General features: G+C 41.5%; 1 protein-coding gene across 2 annotated transcripts in view; it reads right to left on the reverse strand.

The window, feature by feature from the left end:
- The window catches only part of RSRC1 (arginine and serine rich coiled-coil 1), a 452,089-nt gene that overhangs the window by 213,371 nt on the left and 212,500 nt on the right, over positions 1–26,218 (reverse strand). For both annotated transcript variants that reach the window (XM_069727439.1, XM_069727438.1), the window contains exon 6: positions 11,872–11,923. In XM_069727439.1, the coding sequence (XP_069583540.1) occupies positions 11,872–11,923 (52 nt within the window). The remainder of the gene's footprint in view (positions 1–11,871; positions 11,924–26,218) is intronic.

Raw genomic sequence — 26,218 nt, forward strand, 5'->3', positions numbered from 1 at the left:
CTTCTTGAACGTGGTTTTGAGCACTTTGATGGGTGCAGTTTTTAGAATGGTGTCACTTTTGGGTATTTTCTATTAATAAAACAACTGACTGGCACATTTGAACTAGTGTGATCAGGTGCAAACTAGGAGCAGCTACTTCAACAAGAACCGACATATCATAGACATTCACTCGTATCCAAAAATGGAAAAATGTCCAAATATATTCTGGACCGCAGGACAACTCCTATTAGCAATAGAACCTATAATGAATAGCGGAGTATGACGCCCCCAAAAATATATAACGCTATACATAATATAGTGAGAAATATATATAATTTTATTAATACGACAACACAATAAAAAACACAATATGATCACAGAAAATTGGTGATGACAAGGATGAACAACCATGGCAGTACCATAGAATAATTTTAAGCAATCCAAATGACTAGATAGATCAGGGGAGTGTCAGACCCCACTATGAAGGTCTGATCCACAGGTCGTATAGACAATTGTCCATCTAACAGAGCACAGGGAGACACCAGCGTTACCACCAATGAGCAAAGAAAGTGCAAAAAACTGCCAGGGGAACCCATGTGCTACTGCCCCATAATAAAGTGCTAAGTGCCAAAGATCTATATTACATAAGGTGCTTACCCATGTGGAAAATGGTACACGCCGGGTTGAGAGCCCCGACGTACGTTTCGCTATGATTAGCTTCTTCGGGAGGCGTATCAAATACAATATACAAAAAAATTGTGCTAATGCATGTCAATGTGAAATATGTGAAATATGAATAGCAATAAGGCTTTTGAATACTTGAAAAAATTAGACGCTTTGCACAAAACTTGGCTAAATCATGCCTGCCCATCAACCAACGTCCCCTGTAAAAGTCACTTCAAATGTGATGTGGCCCCTAGAAGAAAAATGGTTTTGTAAATTTTGATGGAAAAATTAGAAATTGCGGCTAAACTGTTAACCCTTTCAACTTCCTAAAAAAAAAAGGTTTCAAAAGCGAGGTTTCAAAAATGATGCAGATTTAAAGTAGACATATGACATGTATTACCATATTTTTTAGGCTATAAGATGCTAAGATGCACTTTTTTTTCCCAAAAAATTTGGGGGGGGTATGTGGAGGGTGTCTTATAGTCGGAATATACTTACAAGTAGTGTGGCGGCGGCAGCTGGAGTTGGGCGATTCTGCGGCGATCCGACACTGCAGGGCGATAATCACACTACCCTCCTAGACTGGTGCGGCAGGTTCGGCGCTGTTCTGTGGTGTGGGGTCCGCCGGCATGTTGTGAAAGCCCGGAGGCCCCCAAACATCCATTGCTGCGATGCGGTGGTCTCCGGGAAAATGGCCGCTGAAGGTGGCACATGCTCAAATTGAGATCTCGGCAGTGCCAGTGACGGAGATCCCCACGGAGGATACTCAGGTCCTCCAGTGGGCCATTTGACGCTGATCATTGGGCTAGGTCTAACACAGTAGCTTTTCTTTATTCTAGTAAATGCAGCTGTGTCACTTTAATTGGTGAAAGCTGCAGATGCATTCTTGGCCACTACACAATATGTGGAGGTGTGTTAAAAACGATGCACCAAGGACCTTTCATCAGCTAACATGTGGTGGTGCCAACAATCAATAACGATGACCAAGAAGAACAAGTCAATAATATTAAATTCCCAGGGAAAAAAAGAAAACCTTAAGATTAACTGCCATCAAATATAACAATACAAACGTATTACATTGTTACAAAAACTTCATGAGGCTGGTGAACTTACTTTTAAAATCCATGTCATAATGGCAATATAATCTCATTTGAAAAAGTTTTGAAGTTGGAGTTGAATTCATAACATGCCCAATTACTTAGCCATTCTGACACTGATTTTTAAAGTAAGTGCAACAATCTCAACAAATCTATGAAGTCTACGAAATAACGTATCCATATTAAAAATAACACCAGCTTGTACTCAAACTCACCAGGTCCAGCACTGTGCCTTCAGCACTACTCTGGTAATTATTTATTGGTGGAAGCTGTGGCATCACGACAGAAGTGCTGCGTTCCATCACTGGACTTGGCAGCTCTCCCATGTAGACAGCACAAGCCGCTGATTCTGATGTTACGTCTGCAACCGATAAAAAAAATCAGCAGAGTCATATTAGAGACACTGCCGGTGGTGGCCTTGGGGAGGAGGAGTACCAGCTGAAGATATTTTTAATACAGCTACGCCGATGGCATGTAGAAAGGTAAAGCCGTAAAACCTCCTTTGATACAGACATTAGTATGGAAAATACTGTAGCTGCTTACAAGGGTTGGCCCAAAATGTAACCTTTTTTTTTTTTCTACAAACAGTACTTTTATAAATTCTGAAAAAAAAATACACTCCCCAGGTCATTTATTAAACTTGCTTGGGAATCCAGTTCCTCTGTTGGGACTCAAATAGGACTGTGATAATTCCTTGTCCACCAGAGACAGGGGAACTACAGTTCACAGAAGTGCAAAACACAGATAAGAGGTCACCGAAAGTGTGCGTGCATATCCTACAAAGGAAACTACTGGGAAACCCATCCTGTAGTTATGAGGCACCACCAACGCAATATGATGGGTTACGCTGGGTTGTCAATAATTCCTTATAGAAATTATTTATATTTATATATTATTTTTAGTGATGAGCGAATATACTCGTTACTCGACATTTCCCGAGCACGCTCGGGTGACCTCCGAGTATTTTTTAGTGCTCAGAGATTTAGTTTTTCTTGCCGCAGCTGAATGATTTACATCTGTTAGCCAGCATAAGTACATGTGGGGGTTGCCTGGTTGCTAGGGAATCCCCACATGTACTTATGCTGGCTAACAGATGTAAATCATTCAGCTGCGGCAAGAAAAACTAAATCTCTGAGCACTAAAAAAAATACTCGGAGGACCCCCGAGCATGCTCGAGTAATCTCGAGTGACGAGTATATTCGCTCATCACTAATTATTTTACATACAGGGGTAATAATGAGCCATCATCTTGATTTTAAAAATACCCACTTGGTTTTTTGAGCACTTGGCTTAAAATATTGCACCAAAAATTAAGTAAACCTTGACCGACAGTCTTACTACATTTTCCTGTTCTACACGTACATAAACACTATATTCCTATCCGAAGCTTATGTATTACTAGGCCCATAATCTATGAAAAGTTAAGCCATTATGGAGTTTACGCTAGAACTATACAGCGGGTCATTCCCCGGCATCCAGGGGACGTTACCTACAGTTAAGAATATGGTAAAGATAGACTTTGAAATGTATGAAGTCTTGACGTTGCCCAGATGATTCTTCTGCACATAAATCAGCTTTATGTTCTGCATGTCTAAACCTTTTGTACTGTACAACTGAAAAGTGTCACAGGAATACACAAAGCTGGTCAGCGTTCTGCTGTCAGTCTCCATTTCATATTCAGTACCAGCTGCTGACTTGATCATTTTGCATATCTGGAGACAAAATAACCTGCTTAACTGAGCCGTCCTGAGACAAAAAAATGGCATGCAAGAAAGTAAACCAATGATCCTATTAGTTCCAGCAGACTTAAATCAGAGACTCTACGTATGTGGTCCTACCAGACACATCTGTCATCATCCATTTTCATTCTGTAGTAAGCGGTCTCTTTTCCTTTATATGTTAGTTAGGAGAATACATTTGAATACTTTGTTATCAGGTCCAAGTACATTATTCCCATTAAACCAGGACTTTGCTCATATACTGAGGATTCTGTGTTCTAGAAACTGTATCAACGATAAAACACAAGTTGCCAAAAAAAAAAAACACAAAAATTCGATCATAGCTCATGGGCAAATATTTCACTGGAGAGAAGCAAACAGTAAGGCTAAAGTAGGACACATTGCCCCAAAAACTTTATTCTTTTTTCATAAATAAGTTACAAAAGTATAGATATTCCATAAGAAAACAAGAGAGTTTCTAATTTTATTACCCAATGACACAGTAATCTATAGTGTAACAATACAAGGGTACTCCGCTACTGTACGACATGCCATTATTCCTCTGTGAATGGCCGTGAGCACAGACTCTGTACTGTTCTATAATTAAGTCTCATGAACAGCTTTCCTAACACCCAAGTGGATTGGCAAGTGACAGAAGCTCAGCTAAATCCTCTGTTTACACTGGAGATTAGCAGGGTAGGGCTTGGGAAGCAAACTGAGCTGTCCATGGTCAAGGGAACCTGCTCCCTGTCAGCCCGTAGGGCACAGAGACAAAGCTTGGTCCAGGTAGGAAGTGACCCATAAACCTAGCCCTACCAAGGATTTATTCAAAGCCAGTCTGCCTCATAGAATCTCCATATGACCATTAACTGGCCTGCAAGGCCTGCCAGGAGGCCTAATTACAGGTCTACAGAGCCCAATAACAAAGGCTGAAGAGATTTAGTCGAGGGATGATCTGCTTTATACTGACTTGAGAGAGTCCATATAGAGAGAATGAAATAAAGAGGTTTAGCAGACAATTTCCCCCAGGGATGGAGCATTATAAGCCGGGCAGGGAAACCAGTCCACTTCAGATGGGCTTAAAGTATGCCACCCTCTCAAAATTACCATTCAGCCATGGCTTGCTTAACATCTGCTCAAACATGGGAAGTAGCTGTGATATTGTTAGCCTGAGCAGAAGAAGCTATTCTTGTAGAAAAATATTCAGAGATCTGAGTAAACGTGCAGCATTTTGTGGCTGAGCCTTTGACTACTCTTAAATGAACTGGAGGCTAGTGTGAATCCCCAATTAAGCCATGTTAGCTCACATGCACTGAAGTGTCAGTCTGCATACAAGGTCATGGGAAAACATGGCAGCCACACTTCTGCTACCCAATGTAATCACAGTTTTTGCTCCTATAAGCGCTCGCATCGCAAAGTGACCCTTTTTTAAAGCTTTTTTCATTCTCAGGATGCAATTAATTAATTAGGAAATACAAAAATGTGACATATTTCCCCAAAACTACCTTGGATAAACAGGGATGGGCAACTGTATGAAGTGTAGTACTAAATTAATGGGGCATTATGTAATGTGAGAGATTGGACGATCATCATAGCTGTGAGCCCTACCCCACAGAAGATCTACTGTCACTTACCTGGGCAAGAAGTGCCACCAGGATGCACTTACTCAGTGATCCCCGACTCCAGTCCTCAAAATCCACCAACAGGTCATGTTTTCAGGATTTCCTTAGTATTGCACAGGTGATGGAATTATTGCCCGTGCAGGTACTGCAATTATCACCTGGGCAATACTAAGGAAATCCTGAAAACATGACCTGCTGGTGGCTCTTGAGGACTGGAGTTGGGGAACACTGCACTAATGGAATACGATATAAGAGGTTCTGGCATTAATGTGGGCAATACTTCTCTGTAGGTGCTATGTGTTTGCTAATGACAGACTAAGGGTACCGTCACACAGTGGCATTTTGATCGCTACGACGGCACGATTTGTGACGTTCCAGCGATATAGTTACGATCTCGCAGTGTCTGACACGCTCCTGCGATCAGGGACCCCGCTGAGAATCGTACGTCGTAGCAGATCGTTTGAAACTTTCTTTCGTCGTCTAGTGTCCCGCTGTGGCGGCATGATCGCATGGTGTAACAAAGGTGTGCACGATATTGTATACGATGCGCGCATAGTAACCAACGGCTTCTACATCGCACATACGTCATGAAATTATCGCTCCAGCGTCGTACATTGCAAAGTGTGACAGCAGTCTACGACGCTGGAGCGATATTGTTACGATGCTGGAGCGTCACGGATCGTGCCGTCGTAGCGATCAAAATGCCACTGTGTGACGGTACCCTAATGCTCCAGGCCACACTGCAAACAGTTTAGTAATCCTTTCAGAAAGATGATAAGGTTGTTTAAGATGTTGCCTCTTCCATGTGATCCAGCATCTGATGCATATGTTCTTAAACTAGTCTGACTCCTGGAGGCCCAACCTCACAACTTAAAGGGGCTGTCCACTACAGAGCTAACATGACATAATGCTAAAAAAGTGCAAGCGTGAGAGGTGAGTATAAGCTTTTCCTCATTCAGACATCAGTTTTTCATGAATAGTACTTGCACCTATTTAATTCTATGGAGCTATTCACAAGTCTGTGCATTTTCGTGGATTGAGTAGTCCACACAAAATCATGGAGACCTACCGTATCTGATTGCAAATGTAAGTCAACTGAGCCCTAAACATAAACAGACAGCACTTGAGTGTAATCCACAGACTGTCAGTTTTTCACTGACTGATATGAGAAGCTTGAGAAACCTTCATCACTTTTTTTTTTAATCTGAGAAAAAAAACTAAATAAACGCTAACCAAATTATGATGATAAAAAGACTTCTAAAACACAGGGGTTTTTTTTCAGACAAGAAAAATCACGGACACCAGAAGGACAACCACATTAAAGGGCTTCTAAAGTCCACTGCTGAAGTCTTGGTACAGTGACATAAAGGGGCACAATATTATGCAGATTATTTTGCTGCTATGGATGATTGGTATACAGGTCCTTCTCAAAAAATTAGCATATAGTGTTAAATTTCATTATTTACCATAATGTAATGATTACAATTAAACTTTCATATATTATAGATTCATTATCCACCAACTGAAATTTGTCAGGTCTTTTATTGTTTTAATACTGATGATTTTGGCATACAACTCCTGATAACCCAAAAAACCTGTCTCAATAAATTAGCATATCAAGAAAAGGTTCTCTAAACGACCTATTACCCTAATCTTCTGAATCAACTAATTAACTCTAAACACATGCAAAAGATACCTGAGGCTTTTATAAACTCCCTGCCTGGTTCATTACTCAAAACCCCCATCATGGGTAAGACTAGCGACCTGACAGATGTCAAGAAGGCCATCATTGACACCCTCAAGCAAGAGGGTAAGACCCAGAAAGAAATTTCTCAACAAATAGGCTGTTCCCAGAGTGCTGTATCAAGGCACCTCAATGGTAAGTCTGTTGGAAGGAAACAATGTGGCAGAAAACGCTGTACAACGAGAAGAGGAGACCGGACCCTGAGGAAGATTGTGGAGAAGGACCGATTCCAGACCTTGGGGAACCTGAGGAAGCAGTGGACTGAGTCTGGTGTGGAAACATCCAGAGCCACCGTGCACAGGCGTGTGCAGGAAATGGGCTACAGGTGCCGCATTCCCCAGGTAAAGCCACTTTTGAACCATAAACAGCGGCAGAGGCGCCTGACCTGGGCTACAGAGAAGCAGCACTGGACTGTTGCTAAGTGATCCCAAGTACTTTTTTCTGATGAAAGCAAATTTTGCATGTCATTCGGAAATCAAGGTGCCAGAGTCTGGAGGAAGACTGGGGAGAAGGAAATGCCAAAATGCCTGAAGTCCAGTGTCAAGTACCCACAGTCAGTGATGGTGTGGGGTGCCATGTCAGCTGCTGGTGTTGGTCCACTGTGTTTCATCAAGGGCAGGGTCAATGCAGCTAGCTATCAGGAGATTTTGGAGCACTTCATGCTTCCATCGGCTGAAGTGCTTTATGGAGATGAAGATTTCATTTTTCAGCACGACCTGGCACCTGCTCACAGTGCCAAAACCACTGGTAAATGGTTTACTGACCATGGTATTACTGTGCTCAATTGGCCTGCCAACTCTCCTGACCTGAACCCCATAGAGAATCTGTGGGATATTGTGAAGAGAAAGTTGAGAGACGCAAGACCCAACACTCTGGATGAGCTTAAGGCCGCTATTGAAGCATCCTGGGCCTCCATAACATCTCAGCAGTGTCACAGGCTGATTGCCTCCATGCCACGCCGCATTGAAGCAGTCATTTCTGCCAAAGGATTCCCGACCAAGTATTGAGTGCATAACTGAACATTATTATTTGTTGGTTTTTTTTGTTTGTTATTAAAAAACACTTTTATTTGATTGGATGGGTGAAATATGCTAATTTATTGAGACAGGTTTTTTGGGTTATCAGGAGTTGTATGCCAAAATCATCAGTATTAAAACAATAAAAGACCTGACAAATTTCAGTTGGTGGATAATGAATCTATAATATATGAAAGTTTAATTGTAATCATTACATTATGGTAAATAATGAAATTTAACACTATATGCTAATTTTTTGAGAAGGACCTGTATACCATATGCCAGAATTGTTTTTACCAAACGTACGAGTTAAAAGCCAAATGCAAGCAAACAACCAATTTAAAACGAGTTTCAATGTATAGACATAGTGGTGAGGGATCCAGGTGTTTTTTGCATAGACAATTTCTCGTCATCTTTTCATTGTTTTTAAAATTGTTGTCTTGGTTGTGTGTTTTTTTGTATTATTAAAAAATTGTTATATTTTATTTAATGTTCTTTGAGTTTATATTTAATGGGTGATCCTGATCGTCATACACACTGCTTTCTCTCTTTTTTCTATTTGGTATTTTCTGTGTGTGATCTGTAATCCCCATCTATACTTAGTGGGGCCCTCAAGCTTTCCTATTATCATAGATCCAGGCGTTTGGTGCTCCCACAGTATTGAAATGGTTAAAAAAAAAAAGGAGTGTTGACAAATATCTCCGATGTTAATATTATTATTATTATCAGAATATAGCTAGTATTTGTTTCACAATATCTTTGACACTGTTTGGGACAAATATTGTCATTCAGACTTTGTGCCGACAACTAATTATAACGGTTTCAGCTCACTCTTTTCAGCATAATTGTACAATACATTGTTCGGCTATTTCCACGAGTCCGTATTTAACAAATTTTTGACTTATTGAGGTGCTCAGGATGTAAAGTGTTGAGAACAATTGTCATTATTAAATGTGGTGTGCTCTTCTTGTTAATTAATACCTCCACCTATTCCAGTTGAGGAGATGTATAAATGAGTCTAGATCTCCATTTCATCTCCAGGCACCTGAGGAAGGCTGTTCGCAACCGAACCGCGTTGTGTTTTCTGCTCTATTTTTTTTTTTTTATTGAAAAACAATTTAACAGCGGGTATATTATTGTCAGCACTCCACTTTTTACCATTTCCCTACTGTGGGAGCATCAAACACCTGGGTCTCTCACGGCTACCACGTACTGCCGGCATTGGAGGAACTTCCTACAGCACACCTCGTGAATCTTGGGCAAATCTCTCCTAGTGTTGTACCTCAGTTAGCACAACACACTCAGGTGACCACACATCCTGTCTCTCACCTGATTGTTTACACCAATTTACTACACTTAGATAGCGCGCCGCATTAATCTCCTTTTCCCCAATGAATTTCCATTAAGGAATAGACACACAAAGTGCACACATGTTATATCCAATGAAGAGGTAAGTAACACTTAGAAGTTAGCCATCTCTACTGGCTTCACTGCTACCTTAATTTGCCACCAGCCTTTAATACTTGGAGAAACAGGGACCTGCGCCACTAGTCTTATAAAAACCATCTAAATGGATTGTGAAAAGTCTTGATTACTTGGTGGTCACATGCCCACTCTACGTGCTTTTTGGACATGGACCAGTATCACCATGAGTAAACACTAACTGAGCAGCAGCCACGCAGTCCCATGTACAGCAAAAACTGCAATGCAAAGTGTTATTTCTAACTTTTGAACAATTAGGGCTACAGTTTTTGTGTTGAGTAAGGTAAGGAAGGGCTATCTTTTGCTCCCTATGCAGACCAGTAAGGCCTGGACCCCTATGCCCCAGTCATTGGTTCACCAGCTGTCCCTCTTAGGAGCACGTTTGGTAAATGCTAACCATTGCATTACAGGACGACCACATACCACCTGCTGTTTGTCAATGCGCTGACCCAGTTGTCTGGCCATCACAATTAGGTCTTTGTCAAATTTGCTCAGATCCGCACACTTGTCCATTTTATCTGCTCCCAATGCACAAACATCACAAGTAAACTGAAATATCCCACCTCTTGACAGGAGCACAACCACTGAAATGAATAAATATAGTGTACAGAATATATGCATTCATATATGTACACGCACGCAGTATAAAACCTTGCTAAATAACTTCAGATTCTTTCAGATTCTTTTTTTATACATTAAGGTATCAAAATATTTTAAAACATTGTTTAAAATCCAAAGCATTGAGGCCAAAATGATATATATCTCATTGTATTTTTAATACATTTCAAGGTGTTAAATTAGAGAAATGAGGGGTGACAGCTATGTGAACAATAAACAAATTGTTCTTTTTGAGGGCCGGGCTGTCACATCTACTTTATAATTATACGCTTCAAAAGCATATTAAAGATATGGAGAATAATGCATATATTTGAAACTGAGAAATATAACGCTATTTGGAAACTTTATTGGAAAAGATGGGAATATTTTCTGAGCTACCACTACACAATCTCCCTTTAACAGCGATTAAAAAAAATAAAAATAATAAAATTGGTATATTCTAGTATAATAAACTAATGTTCTACAGTATGAAGAAAGAGAATAGGAGAAGAGACTAGAGTGTGAGTGTAGAGGTAATAGTAAAAATTATAAATTTTATTTTAGTTTTTCTTGTAAGCTGAAATGCATTACATTTATGGTGGGACTGGATGAAAATTCAACTATCAATTTTTGGTACTGCAAGTATGTATAAATCATCTATCTATTGATACACTGACCATGAAAGTACTTATTTGACAATATACAGCAATTATAAAAAAAAAAGTTAATGGAAGTCAGAGCTGCGGCTGGCCACTCCCTTCCTCTTAATTACTTATACGTCCAAAGGAGGGAACAGTGACGCAAGCGCTGATTGGGCGCAGAGCTCACATGACATAACAACCTCCCGTGAAGCCGAGGAACAAGAGTACTGACAGTATTGGAACAGGGCTAGCATCGGAGGGGAATATCAGTGCTTTAATTTTAATGGGGGCAAACATTCAGATCCAGCAGGAGTTGTCCTAGTTGTGGACAGACCCTTTAATATGACGGATTAATTATGAATAACACATAATATGTGGCAGAGGGGCTTTTGAGTCCCTTTCGGTACCAGGGCTCATCACCTTCTAACGGCTGCCGTCACACTAGCAGTATTTTGTCAGTATTTTACATCAGTATTTGTAAGCCAAAACCAGGAGTGGGTGATAAATGCAGAAGTGGTGCATATGTTTCTATTATACTTTTCCTCTATTATTTCCACTTCTGGTTTTGGCTTACAAATACTGATGTAAAATACTGACCCAATACTGCTAGTTTGACGGCAGCCTACCTCGTATATTAGCAGCACTTGGCACAATATACTTGAATCACTATGTACAGACAAACACAGCATTTTATTCATTTAACAATCTGCCCCAGTTCATTATAATATAAATTTGTGATTGGGGATAATGTCATATTTGCATGTAGGTGAAAAGTGGGGCTCCTGGAGTTGGTTAGTGGTGGGCCCCTGGCACCTCAGTCTGACACTGCTGGGATGGCTTCCAAATCTCTTTGCCTAGTCCATTTTCAGTACTTTCAAAGATGCTTACTCCAGTATTTACAAAAAAAAAATATCAGCAAAAGCATTCCTACATTACCCCTCCTCAGGTCAGACCCACGGTAGACAATCGACATGAATAACGAAAAGGGTCTAGTTTCCAACATCCACCTCATGCAAGTTACTTCAAGTCTTTCAAGTTGTGAAAATGATCAGCTAATTATTTGCGACTTTTGTATGGATTCCAGCCCATATGATTGCTATACCCAAAAAGAATGCAAATAATTCTTACTTTCTGCTGCCATTGTTCTTGCAAATGAGTTTCTTTTCTTTTTAAAATAATGATACAAATAGACTTTGCAGCAGTGCCAGTGCATAATACAGCCTTATAATGAGGTGTGTTACAGAATGAAGTTTCGGCTTGGTAATTATTTCAGGCTCACAAATGTAAACCTTCATCTACCATCACTCACCAGCAGCTTGGAGAACCATCTGCAGCGTTGCTTTGGCCTGTTCAGCGGGAGACTAAAAACAAAGACAAAAAGCATATTTACCATACATTATGGTACTAATCAAAGGCATAGTGTTTTATACAGAAGACGCCGCACGGAGCTAGACCAAAACATCTATAAAAGAACATATCCCTCCTAATTTCTATGCAGTATCCAATATTTGAAAAGACATTCGCTTTTAGGCAACCTCCCCATGTTTTAGCCCCAACCTATGCTGCCACTATTACATTTAATTGTTAGGATGCTCTTACTTCTATCTAATGTAAATTACCGCACGCCTCTCTCACTAGTATATATCTGTAAAATAAAAATAATAATAAATTCAACAGAATGGGGGTAAAATATAGCAAACACGTAACTACATTATTCAATTACATTCAATTTATCTACAATTTTTAAAGTTAAACTTTTCTAAATAAACAAAAAAGATGATGTACGGTACCCTCTGTTAAACAAGAAATCAACCAATAAAAAACAAAACACTGCATTACCCACAGACCATTATTTGCTAGAAATTATTTTGGATAAACCCCTAAATAATATTAATTGCTTTAGTAAAATTTAACGTGTTAAAAATAGTTAATAATAAAGGACAGTGCTTATTTTTAACAACTATGTAAAAAATGTGAATAATTTTGTTATAAATTAGAATTATTGGAAAATATATACACAAATTTGAGATCTTAAACTTGCGGCATTGCTATCGTTGTCCTATTTTTATTTTCTATTTTGCTGCAGTTTTCTTCTAAAGAGCAGTCTATATAAAACTGGTAAGGACGTTCTGTAAAATATAAGCTATTGACATTTTTTTTTAAATTTGTCTAAAATTCTCTTTTCATCCTTTAGTTTAGGTACCTGACAGGAGCTTCATCAAGTGCAACCCTTCGGCCGCATGTGTCAGACAATGCCTGCTTTACTGCCGTTGTGTATGTCTTAACCTGAATTGCTGTGGTGTTTCAGAGAAAACATACTTTGAAAATCTGGTAGTGCGTTACGCATCGTAGATGGGTTCAAGGAATGTCCCTGTCAGGTCCTCCCCAAACCGCTCTTCTAGACAGGCTGCTATTTTCCTACGTGCGTGCATATAGAGACACCTGCGGTCAAGGGGACTGGGGCAAGAAGAAGCCACTGGGGACTTACATCGGACTAGTCATCTGAGACACAGTACTAAACAGGCACTTCAAAGTAGGCTTTCTTTGCAGGACTCAGATGCACATGGATCCGGCAACGTGGATCTCCAGTGTAGTTCCTTTTAAAAGATACAATTTTTGGGGTGGCACAACTAGGAGGAACTTTTTGCAAGCAGCTGCCTTTAGCCTCAAGCCTGGCTGTATAAATTAGAACGCTCCCCTTAATTTTATTATTAAAATGAAGTTCCCGATTATGACATTTATGGCAGATCACTGGAACATGCCACCAATTTCCATCTGGTAAGAATCAAACCCCTGCTTAATGGCCAAGCATACAGCATGAGAACACAGAGCAGAGCTTCAGGGCAGAGATCTTCTAGCAAAGCTACCACTTTGTTCTTGGCAAAGGTCACTGCAGTCACTAATGGCACAGCCTTGAAAGTACCTCTATGGCTGTAGATATATGGACCTGGGCAATTCATGATATGGCCTTCATATAAAGAAAAAAAAAACAGGTTAACGGCAGTGTACTTCCGCCAATGTTATGTCTTTAAAATAAAATGGCTGTACTGGATATGAAGAAAAGCTGGGGAACACAACAGTGAAATAATGTTTGAAAAACAAATTTCCTTTAGCCTTGAGATGCCTTTGAAATATTGCAGAGTCCGTGAGTCGTTCAAGAAGTCTTATGTTATAAAAGCTCCAGAAAATATTATATCTTTTTACATACATATATATATTGCCTTCCACATATAAACCATTTTAAAGTTAAACTTCAAAAGCCAACAAAACGATATGAGACTACATGTTCTTCATTTGTGTAAAATATTGCAGCAGAATGTACCTTTTTCTGGCTTTAATCTAAAGCTTATCTTCGCCTACAGTATGGAAATGCTAAAGCAGTTAGCCAAAAGTGAAATATCACATGAAACTGAAGACATCGATATAAACAAACAAAACTATGCCATATTAAAACTTTAAAAACTTTTTGCCTGCAAAAATTACAACTTTCTTTAAAAAAAAATAAAAATAAATAAATATATGCGTGGGGCCGACGTACCGACGCACGTTGTGAAATTTGTGCCCGACGTGGGCAGCGGATGCAGTTTTGCAACGCATCCGCTGCCCATTCTGAAGTCCGGAGAGGAGGGGGCGGCGTTTCGGCCGAGCATGCGCGGTCGTAAATGGCGGACGCAACGTACAAAAAAAGTTCACTTGAATGCTTTTTCGTGCCGACGGTCCGCCAAACCACGACGGATCTGTCGCACGACGGACGCGACGTGTGGCCATCTGTCGCGATCCGTCGCTAATACAAGTCTATGGGAAAATAACGCATCCTGCGAGCACATTTGTAGGATCCGTTTTTCTTTTGCCAAAACGATGGATTGCGACGGATGGCAAACAACGCAAGTCTGAAAGAGGCCTCACTGGTTTAAAATCCTAAAACAACACATTTGATTAGATACAGGGAGACAAGAAATACATGCTATTAATGTTAGTTTAACCCCTTAGTGACAGAGCCAATTTGGTACGTAATGACCGAGCCAATTTTTACAATTCTGACCACTGTCACTTTATGAGGTTATAACTCTGGAACGCTTTAACGGATCCTGCTGATTCTGATAATGTTTTTTCGTGACATATTACACTTCATGTTAGTGGTAACATTTCTTCGATATTACTTTCGATTATTTATGAAAAAAACGGAAATATGGAGAAAATTTGTAAAATTTAGCAATTTTCAAACTTTATATTTTTATGCCCCTAAATCAGAGAGATATGTCACGAAAAATAGTAAATAAATAACATTTCCCACATGTCTACTTTACATCAGCACAATTTTGGAAACAAAATTTTTTTTGTTAGGGAGCTCTAAGGGTTAAAAGTTGACCAGCAATTTCTCATTTTTACAACACTATTTTTTTTAGGGACCACATCACATTTGAAGTCATTTTGAGGGGTCTATATGATAGAAAATAACCAAGCGTGACACCATTCTAAAAACTACACCCCTCAAGATGCTCAAAATCACATTCAAGAAGTTTATTAACCCTTTATGTACTTCACAGGAACTGAAACAATGTGGAAGGAAAAAATGAAAATTTAACTTTTTTTTGCAAACATGTTACTTCAGAACCATTTTTTTTATTTTCACAAGTGTAAAAACAGAAATTTAACTTTAAATTTTGTTGTGCAATTTCTCCTGAATACGCCAATACACCATACAGTACAGACCAGAAGTTTGGACACACCTTCTCATTTAATGATTTTTCTGTATTTTCATGACTATGAAAATTGTACATTCACACTGAAGGCATCAAAACTATGAATTAACACATGTGGAATTACAGTGGGGCAAAAAAGTATTTAGTCAGTCAGCAATAGTGCAAGTTCCACCACTTAAAAAGATGAGAGGCGTCTGTAATTTACATCATAGGTAGACCTCAACTATGGGAGACAAACTGAGAAAAAAAAATCCAGAAAATCACATTGTCTGTTTTTTAACATTTTATTTGCATATTATGGTGGAAAATAAGTATTTGGTCAGAAACAAAATTTCATCTCAATACTTTGTAATATATCCTTTGTTGGCAATGACAGAGGTCAAACGTTTTCTGTAAGTCTTCACAAGGTTGCCACACACTGTTGTTGGCCCATTCCTCCATGCAGATCTCCTCTAGAGCAGTGATGTTTTTGGCTTTTCGCTTGGCAACACGGACTTTCAACTCCCTCCAAAGGTTTTCTATAGGGTTGAGATCTGGAGACTGGCTAGGCCACTCCAGGACCTTGAAATGATTTTTACGAAGCCACTCCTTCGTTGCCCTGGCGGTGTGCTTTGGATCATTGTCATGTTGAAAGACCCAGCCATGTTTCATCTTCAATGCCCTTGCTGATGGAAGGAGGTTTGCACTCAAAATCTCGCGATACATGGCCCCATTCATTCTTTCATGTACCCGGATCAGTCGTCCTGGCCCCTTTGCAGAGAAACAGCCCCAAAGCATGATGTTTCCACCACCATGCTTTACAGTAGGTATGGTGTTTGTTGAATGCAACTCAGTATTCTTTTTCCTCCAAACACGACAAGTTGTGTTTCTACCAAACAGTTCCAGTTTGGTTTCATCAGACCATAGGACATTCTCCCAAAACTTCTCTAGATCATCCAAATGCTCTCTAGCAAACTTCAGACGGGCCCGGACATGTACTGGCTTAAGCAGTGGGACACGTCTGGCACTGCAGGATCTGAGTTCATGGTGGCGTAGTGTGTTACTTATGGTAGGCCTTGTTACATTGGTCCCAGCTCTCTGCAGTTCATTCACTAGGTCCCCCCGCGTGGTTCTGGGATTTTTGCTCACCGTTCTTGTGATCATTCTGACCCCACGGGGTGGGATTTTGCGTGGAGCCCCAGATCGAGGGAGATTATCAGTGGTCTTGTATGTCTTCCATTTTCTAATTATTGCTCCCACTGTTGATTTCTTCACTCCAAGCTGGTTGGCTATTGCAGATTCAGTCTTCCCAGCCTGGTGCAGGGCTACAATTTTGTTTCTGGTGTCCTTTGATAGCTCTTTGGTCTTCACCATAGTGGAGTTTGGAGTCAGACTGTTTGAGGGTGTGCACAGGTGTCTTTTTATACTGATAACAAGTTTAAACAGGTGCCATTACTACAGGTAATGAGTGGAGGAAAGAGGAGACTCTTAAAGAAGAAGTTACAGGTCTGTGAGAGCCAGAAATCTTGATTGTTTGTTTCTGACCAAATACTTATTTTCCACCATAATATGCAAAAAAAATGATAAAAAAACAGACAATGTGATTTTCTGGATTTTTTTTCTCAGTTTGTCTCCCATAGTTGAGGTCTACCTATGATGTAAATTACAGACGCCTCTCATCTTTTTAAGTGGTGGAACTTGCACTATTGCTGACTGACTAAATACTTTTTTGCCCCACTGTATATACTTAACAAAAAAGTGTGAAACAACTGAAAATATGTCTTATATTCTAGGTTCTTCAAAGTAGCCACCTTTTGCTTTGATGACTGCTTTGCACACTTTTGGCATTGTCTTGATGCGCTTCAAGAGGTAGTCACCGGAAATGGTTTTGACTTTACAGGTGTGCCCTGTCAGGTTAAATAAGTGGGATTTCTTGCCTTATAAATGAGTTGGGACCATCAGCTGTGTTGTGCAGAAGTCTGGTGGATACACAGCTGATAGTCCTACTGAACAGACTGTTAGAATTTGTATTATGGCAAGAAAAAAGCAGCTAAGCAAAGAAAAACGAGTGGCCATCATTACTTTAAGAAATGAAGGTCAGTCAGTCTGAAAAATTGGGAAAACTTTGAAAGTGTCCCCAAGTGCAGTGGCAAAAACCATCAAGCGCTACAAAGAAACTGGCTCACATAAGGACCGCCCCAGGAAAGGAAGACCAAGAGTCACCTCTGCTTCTGAGGATAAGTTTATCCGAGTCACCAGCCTCAGAAATCGCAGGTTAACAGCAGCTCAGATTAGAGACCAGGTCAATGCCACACAGAGTTCTAGCAGCAGACACATCTCTACAACAACTGTTAAGAGGAGACTTTGTGCAGGAGGCCTTCATGGTAAAATAACTGCTAGGAAACTACTGCTAAGGACAGGCAACAAGCAGAAGAGACTTTTGTGGGCTAAAGAACACAAGGAATGGACATTAGACCAGTGGGAATCTGTGCTTTGGTCTGATGAGTCCAAATTTGAGATCTTTGGTTCCAACCACTGTGTCTTTGTGCAACGCAGAAAAGGTGAACGGATGGACTCTACATGTCTGGTACCCACCGTGAAGCATGGAGGAGGAGGTGTGATGGGGTGGCGGTGCTTTGCTGGTGACACAGTTGGGGATTTATTCAAAACTGAAGGCATACTGAACCAGCATGGCTATTACAGCATCTTGCAGCGGCATGTTATTCCATCCGGTTTGCGTTTAGTTGGACCATCATTTACTTTTTCAACAGGACAACGACCACAAACACACCTCCAGGCTGTGTAAGGGCTATTTGACCAAGAAGGAGAGTGATGGGGTGTTATGCCAGATGACCTGGCCTCCAGTCACCAGACCTGAACCCAATCGAGATGGTTTGGGGTGAGCTGGACCGCAGTGTGAAGGCAAAAGGGCCAACAAGTGCTAAGCATCTCTGGGAACTCCTTCAAGATTGTTGGAAGATCATTCCCGGTGACTACCTCTTGAAGCTCATCAAGAGAATGCCAAGAGTGTGCAAAGCAGTCATCAAAGCAAAAGGTGGCTACTTTGAAGAACTTAGAATATAAGACATATTTTCAGTTGTTTCACATTTTTTGTTAAGTATAAATACCACATGTGTTAATTCATAGTTTTGATGCCTTCAGTGTGAATGTACAATTTTCATAGTCATGCAAATACCGAAAAATCTTTAAATGAGAAGGTGTGTCCAAACTTTTGGTCTGTACTGTATGTGGGGGTAAACCACTGTTTGGGCGCACCGCAGAGCTTGGAAGTGAAGGAGCGCCGTTTTACTTTTTCAATGCAGAATTGGCTGGAATTGAGGTTGGATGCCATGTCGCGTTTGGAGAGCCCCTGATGTGCCTAAACAGTAGAAACCCCCACAAGTGACACCATTTTGGAAACTAGACCCCCCAAGGAACTTATCTAGATGTGTGGTGAGAACTTTGAATGCCCAAGTGCTTCATAGTTTATAATGCAGAGTCGTGAAAATAAAAAATATTTTTTTTCCACAAAAAAGATTTTTTAGCTCCCAAGTTTTTATTTTCACAAGGGTAACAGGAGAAATTGGACCCCAAAAGTTGTTGTCCAACTTATGCCGAGTATGCTGATGCCCCATATGTGGGGGTAAACCACTGGGCGCACAGCAGAGCTCAGAAGGGAGGGAGCACCATTTGACTTTTTGAGCGCAAAATTGGCTGTCGTGTTTGGAGACCCTCTGATGTACCTAAACAGTGGAAACCCCCCAATTCTAACTCCAACCCTAACCCCAACACACCCCTATCCCCAACCCGATCCATAATCCTAATCACAACCCTAACGATAATCACAACCCTAACCCCAAAAAAACCCTAATCTCAACCCTAACCATAACCCTAATCAAAACCCTAAATCCAACACACCCCTAATCCTAATCTCAACCCTAACCTCAACCCTAACCCTAATCCCAATACACCCCTAACCCTAATCCCAACCTTAACCCTAATCCCAAACATAACCCTAATACCAACCCTATCCCAAATACCAACCCTAATCTAAACCCTAACCCTAATCCCAACTCTAACCCTAACTTTAGCCGCAACCCTAGCCCTAACTTTAGCCCCAACCCTAGCCCTAACTTTAGCCCCAACCCTAGCCCTAGCCCCAACCCTAGCCCTAACCCTAACTTTAGCCCCAACCCTAAACCTAGCACTAATCCTTACTTTAGCCCTAACCCTAAATTTAGCCCCAACCCTAACCCTAAATTTAGCCCCAACCCTAACTCTAAATTTAGCCCCAACCCTAAATTTAGCCCTAACCCTAAGGCTACTTTCACACTTGCATCGTGTGGAATCCGTCGCAATCCGTCGTTTTGGACAAAAAAGGATCCTGCAAATGTGCCTGCAGGATGCCTTTTTTGCCCATAGACTTGTATTGCCGACGGATGGCCACACGTCGCGTCTGTCGTGCACTGGATCCGTTGTGTTTTGGCGGACCATCGTCACTAAAAAAAACATTCAATGTAACCTTTTTTTGTATGTCGCGTCCGCCATTTCCGACCGCGCATGTGTGGCCGTAACTCTGCCCCCTCCTCCGCAGGACATAGACTGGGCAGCGGATGCATTGAAAAACTGCATCCGCTGCCCACGTTGTGCACACTTTTCACAACGTGCGTCGGTACGTCGGGCTGACGCATTGCGACGGCCCCGTACCGACGAAAGTTTGAAAGAAGCCTAACTGTTATGAAAGGTAATTCAGTACCACAATGGACATAGAGGTCAGCGCACATACAGTGACCTGGCAATAACCCAAAAAACAAGAACGAGCTCTGAGACGTGGGAACTCTGTTGACCGCAATCCCTAATCCTCTCCAAACCACACTAAAGGCAGACGTGGATTGCACCTAACGCTCCCTATGCAACTCGGCACGGCCTGAGAAACTAGCTAGCCTGAAGATAGAAAATAAGCCTACCTTGCCTCAGAGAAATACCCCAAAGGAAAAGGCAGCCCCCACATATAATGACTGTGAGTTAAGATGAAAAGACAAACGTAGAGATGAAATAGATTTAGCAAAGTGAGGCCCAACTTTCTGAACAGAGCGAGGATAGGAAAGGTAACTTTGCGGTCAACACAAAACCCTACAAAAACCACGCAAAGGGGGCAAAAAGACCCTCCGTACCGAACTAACGGCACAGAGGTACACCCTCTGCGTCCCAGAGCTTCCAGCAAGCAGTAAAAAACAAATTGACAAGCTGGACAGAAAAAAACAGCAAACAAATAGCAAAGAGGAACTTAGCTATGCAGAGCAGCAGGCCACAGGAACGATCCAGGAGGAAACAGGTCCAATACTAGAACATTGACTGGAGGTCAGGATCAAAGCACTAGGTGGAGTTAAATAGAGCAGCACCTAACGACTTCACCACATCACCTGAGGAAGGAAACTCAGAAGCTGCAGTACCACTTTCCTCCACCAATGGAAGCTCACAGAGAGAACCAGCCGAAGTACCACTTGTGACCACAGGAGGGAGCTCTGCAACAGAAATCACAACACCTAACCCTAAATTTTCCCCAACCCTAAGCCTAAATTTAGCCCCAACCCTAACACTAATTTTTGCCCCAAATCCTCTAGCTGCCGGCCGGCAGATCATGGCGGGCGCACTGCGCATGCGCCCACCATTTTCTTTCCCGATGAAGAAGCTGGTGGGCAGGAGGGGACGCAGGAGGATCCAGGGACACCGGTAAGTATAACAGGGTCCCCGAACCCCCCTATTTCTCTGTCCTCTGATGTGCGATTACATCAGAGGACAGAGAATAACAGATCGCTTTTTTTTTTTTGCGCCTGCTGGTAAACAGCTAATTACTGGCGATCGCAAAACAAAGGTCGGTAAAAACCGACCCCGATCATGTTCTTTGGCGTCTCGGCTACCCCTGGCAGCCGAGACCCCAAAGATCTTCCGGGTACCGGCCGGCGGGCGAACTGCGCATGCGCGCACCATTTTTTTGCCGGATAAAGACGGCGGCACCCATCGGGAGCCAAGAGCAGCACCGGGGGAGACAGGTGAGTATCGGGGGGGCTATCGGGGACTCCATTTCTCTGTCCTCTGATGTTCGATGTTCGGTCATGATTCTGCAGTCATCAAGTGAATTCAGACTTTAGTCCCAAGCCAAAACAATACTTTAAAAAAAATGCAAAGAAATACAGCAGATGTGATAAAATGACAGAGCAAAGTAAACTCACCTTCACTGGAAATCCAGCACAGAATCTCCAGTGGTAATTCCCATATTAGCGGTCATGCAACGTGGAGGCCAATAAGAAGATATAGTGGTCATGTGCCATGCTGCTAGCATCACATGTAACTAGCCCTCTGATTTTAAATAAAAGAATGCCAGGCATTGACGTCAGCGTTTCCCTGACTGGAAGGTTCAAGGAGCCATCACACCACTAATTCTTACAGTGGGAATTGGCAAATTAAAAAATTTAATTTCTATTTTAATATATCAATTCAGATACAGATAATGTGTCATTAAACTACTCTGCCACAAATATGAATATTTTACTCTAAAGATCACTTTCTACTTTCTGTAATACCTTGCCCAGTCATTTAAAACATCTATTATTTCTTAGAATCTCTTAAATAGTGTCTGTCACATATCACTTTCCTATTTAATTTCACCTGAATTACTCACATATGATTACTTAGACTCACAATTGTGCTCATATTGAGACTTCTTCTGACTTTTTAATTTCCTGTGCCAAAGGTTAAAAGGAATAATAAAAAAGGTTTGATCAAGACTTATATAGTGATTGCCAATCCTCTGCATAGGTCAGCAATATCAGATGACCAGGATGCAATAGCCAGTTCTCATACCAATCAGCTATTGCAGATCCTGCGCGGTTGGATATAGACAATATATTGAGCCAGAAGTTCTGTATACTATTGGCTGTTCTTGGGTACAGCAGCTCAGTTCCAGCTCAGTTCCAATTCATTTAAACTATACTGTGCAAAAGTTTTAGGCAAGTGTGGGAAAAATTCTGCAAAGTAAGAATGCTTTCAAAAAATGTTAATAATTTACTTTATCAATTCCTTTAATTTAATTAACAAAATGCAAAGTGAATGAACAAAAGAGAAATCTAAATCAAATCAATATCTGGTGTAATCATCCTTTATATTTAAAATAGCATGAATTCTTCTAGGTCCATTTTGTACAAAGGTTTTGAAAGGAACTTAATAAGGGTCACTTCCGTCTGTCTGTCTTTCTGTCTGTCTGTCACGGATATTCATTGGTCGTGGGTGGCCTCTGTCTGTCCTAGATAATCCAAGTCGCTGATTGGTCACGTCAAAACAGCCACAACCAATCAGCGACGGGCACAGGTGGGAAGAAAATGGCCGCTCCATACTCCCCGCAGTCAGTGTCCCCAGCACCCGCTCCATACTCCCCGTAGTCAGTGTCCCGGCGCCCGCTCCATACTCCCCACTCCATACTCCCCGCAGTCAGTGTCCCCGGCGCCCGCTCCATACTCCCCGCAGTCAGCGCCCGCTCCATACTCCACTCCGGTCACCGCTCACACAGGGTTAATGGCAGCGGTAACAGACCGCGTTATGCCGCGGGTAACGCACTCCGTAACCGCTGCTATTAACCCTGTGTTACCAAGTTTTTACTATTGATGCTGCCTATGTTAAAAATAATAAAAAAACAAAAAACCTGATATTCTCACCTTCCGTCGTCGGAAGATGCGCTCGCGCTGGCCGCCATCTTCCGTTCCCAGAGATGCATTGCGAACTTACCCACAAGACTTAGCGGTGTCGCGAGACCGCTAAGTCATCTGGGTAATTTCGCAATGCATCCTGGGAACGGAAGATGGCGGCCGCATCACCCAGCTTCGCTGGAACCCAGGGGTGAGTATATAACTATTTTTTATTTTAATTATTTTTTTTTAACAGGAATATGGTGCACACATTGCTAGAAACTGCGTGGGCAGTGTTATATACCCACGTGTCTGAGCAATATACTACGTGACTGGCCAATATACTACATCGCTGGGCAATATACTACGTGGCTGAGCAATATACTACGTGACTGGGCAATATACTACGTGGCTGGGCAATATACTACATGGCTGGCAATATACTACGTAACTGGGCAATATACTACGAAACTGGGCAATATACTACGTGACTGGGCAATATACTACGTGGACATGCATATTCTAGAATACCCAATGCGTTAGAATCGGGCCACCATCTAGTGATTAATAAGTATCTGCCTATAATTCTAAGAATTCAGAGTTAGTAATGAGCGAACGTGCTAGGATAATGTGTTATCAGAGCATGCTCGGGTGTTATCAGAGAATCTTGGATGTGCTCGGATAATAATATTCAAGTCCCCATGGCTGAATGTTTTGTGGTGGTAGACAGCTGCAACACATGCAGTGATTGTTGTTACCAGAGCACGTTCGCTCATCACTATTGAGAATACAAATGGCCAACAATGAGGAGTCTGAGGACCATAGATGCAGTGGCCGGCCCAAAAACAATTAGTGCAGCAGAAGGTGTCTAGCAGGGCCATCAGCTAAGAACTGGCAGTAACCATTAGGACCCAGGTACACCTATCTACAGTACAGAGAAGTGGTCTTCAGGAGAGATTTGCAGCCAAAACCAAACCTGTGACATGAAAATATGTCAGATTATCCACCCCATTCAGAACTTTCAGACGGAACTTGAAAACCCATCTCTTCAAGAAAGATTACAGCCTGCAATGACAACGCTGCCATCTCAACACCATCGGAGTTACCCCAACTTATTGTATCTCCTAACCCTATTATCCTGTAGACAGTCAGCCTGCAAGGACAGGGCTCTCTCTTTTCTGTACCAGTTAAAAGAAGGGCTAGTTGATTTCTTTAATACACATAACATTGGGGGTTATAGGTAATTTAGTGACAAAATGCACAATTGGTGGAAAAAGGTTGAACTTGAAGGACCTAGGTCTTTTTTCAACCTATGATGGGATACTCAAATGAATACTCATCTGCTGGCTGAAACTTGTCATTCCCCTTTCTGCCTTGAACCAGAGTCATTTGGGGGTGGGGAGGAGGAGGTGGCTGGGAATTCCCAACACTCCCCTTGCTTCGTTTGTTGCCCTGAAACAAAGCATCATCAGTCACCCTTGCTTCAAGGGTTGGTCACTGCAGAGTCTCCCTTGTGCAGTGTCTCCCCAGTGCACAGTCTCCCCCTGTGCCCCCATGACACCACTCTGCTACCAGTTTATTACTATTCATCTAAGCAGAAATCAGACCGTACACTACACTGATCACACGGGGTTTTGGAGGAGACAATGCACACACCGGAGACACTGCACAAGGGAGACACTCAGGGACAGAGTGTAACTGATGATGCTTTGGGTGGGTGGCAAACAGAGCAAAGGGAGTGTCCGAATGTCCCACCCTTCCCTCCTGCCAACCCCCACATGACGATTTGCTTTAGAGCGGAAAAGGGAGTGACATTTTCAGCGAGTACCTGATGATTCGCTTGAGTATACCATCATGAACTGGAGATTCTCAAATTAAATGTTATAGGAAATAGTGTGAAGAAGGAAAATGAGTCCTGTAAGTGATGATATTGCGTCACAGATTCATGATTTCAACATCATCAAGTCAGTCTGGGATTACATGAAAAGATAGAAGGATTTGCACAATGCAACATCCATAGGAGATCTGTGGTTAGTTCTCCAAGAAGTTTGGAACAACCTTTTTTGCAGTGTTCCTTCAAAAACTGTGAGCAAGTGTACCTAGAAGTATTGATGCATTGTTGATGTATAAAACGCAAAGGGCAGTCATGTGAAATGTTGATTTGAGTACTGTATATCTTGAAAAACATTTGTATCAGAATATAAATACATTAGCGGTAAACCCTCTCAAACTTAAGAAAAAGAAGTTCCACAACTTGCAGTAAGCTAGTGAAATAATGTAACAGTAGTCCACATCAGTGTTATACTAGGCCTAAATACTCAAAAAGTGGTAGCAGTCTATATGAATATACAGGCTCATTCCCCATTTAGTGCTTTAGTTAGGGCAGTGTCAATTGTGACTCAAGTAAATGGTGTCTGAAATCAAGTACAATCATTTAGACATGTGAAAAGATCTAGAAGTTGGGACCAAAACCAATGTCAAACAAAAACAGCACAATTATCAATTTTAAAGAGAAACATGGTAATGTGATTCATGCTTCCCTAACCTCAGGTGGCATGAATCATATGCTGGCTGTACTTTTACTATGAAAAGCTGTCTGGGGAATATGTGTCTCAGCTGACTAGTCCAAGGCAGGTCCCTGGCAGCTTCTCCTTGACCAGCCCGTCTAGACTGATAGGCTATCCCTATGTATGTACATAGAAATGTAGATTGAAGCCGCCAGGGACCCGCTTCGGACTAGTCAGCTAAGACACATAGTCCCCAGCCAGTTTTTCAAAGTATGTTTTTGGTGTAGCGCCAACCGCTCCAATAGAGCATCCAGACTCTGCTTTATGGCTGATTCATGGTTTGGGCAGAATGAGTCAGATGACAGGCTCCTTTTAATGCAGCCATGTTTATGTAGTTCTTTCTCCAATTACATTCGTAAGAACTGCCAAATCCTATATGTACCCGTTTTGGATTGAACAAATAGATACTCTCCCCTCTCCTCTCTCTTGTTGTGTTAGGCATACAATACTATTTTACAATAAGAAGCATGCACATTTATTGCTGGCTGCTTCAACTGGGTATCAGATTTGTGCAAAAAAGAAAATACCTTAAGCTGGAAAACACAATTTAGAGAGCTACAAACCTCAGCGATATAATGAAATCAGTTATATCTGCACATCACATGCAGTTTCACAAAATCTTTAACGTGGTACAAGGGTCACCGAGTGTGTAAAATAAAATCCAATAAAAGGGATATAAATTCTATTTCATATATAAAAATACACCAAAGGCAAATCATGTTCAG

The sequence above is a fragment of the Ranitomeya imitator genome, chromosome 5 (assembly GCF_032444005.1).
Source record: "Ranitomeya imitator isolate aRanImi1 chromosome 5, aRanImi1.pri, whole genome shotgun sequence".
In the NCBI taxonomy this organism is placed as follows: Eukaryota; Metazoa; Chordata; class Amphibia; order Anura; family Dendrobatidae; genus Ranitomeya; species Ranitomeya imitator.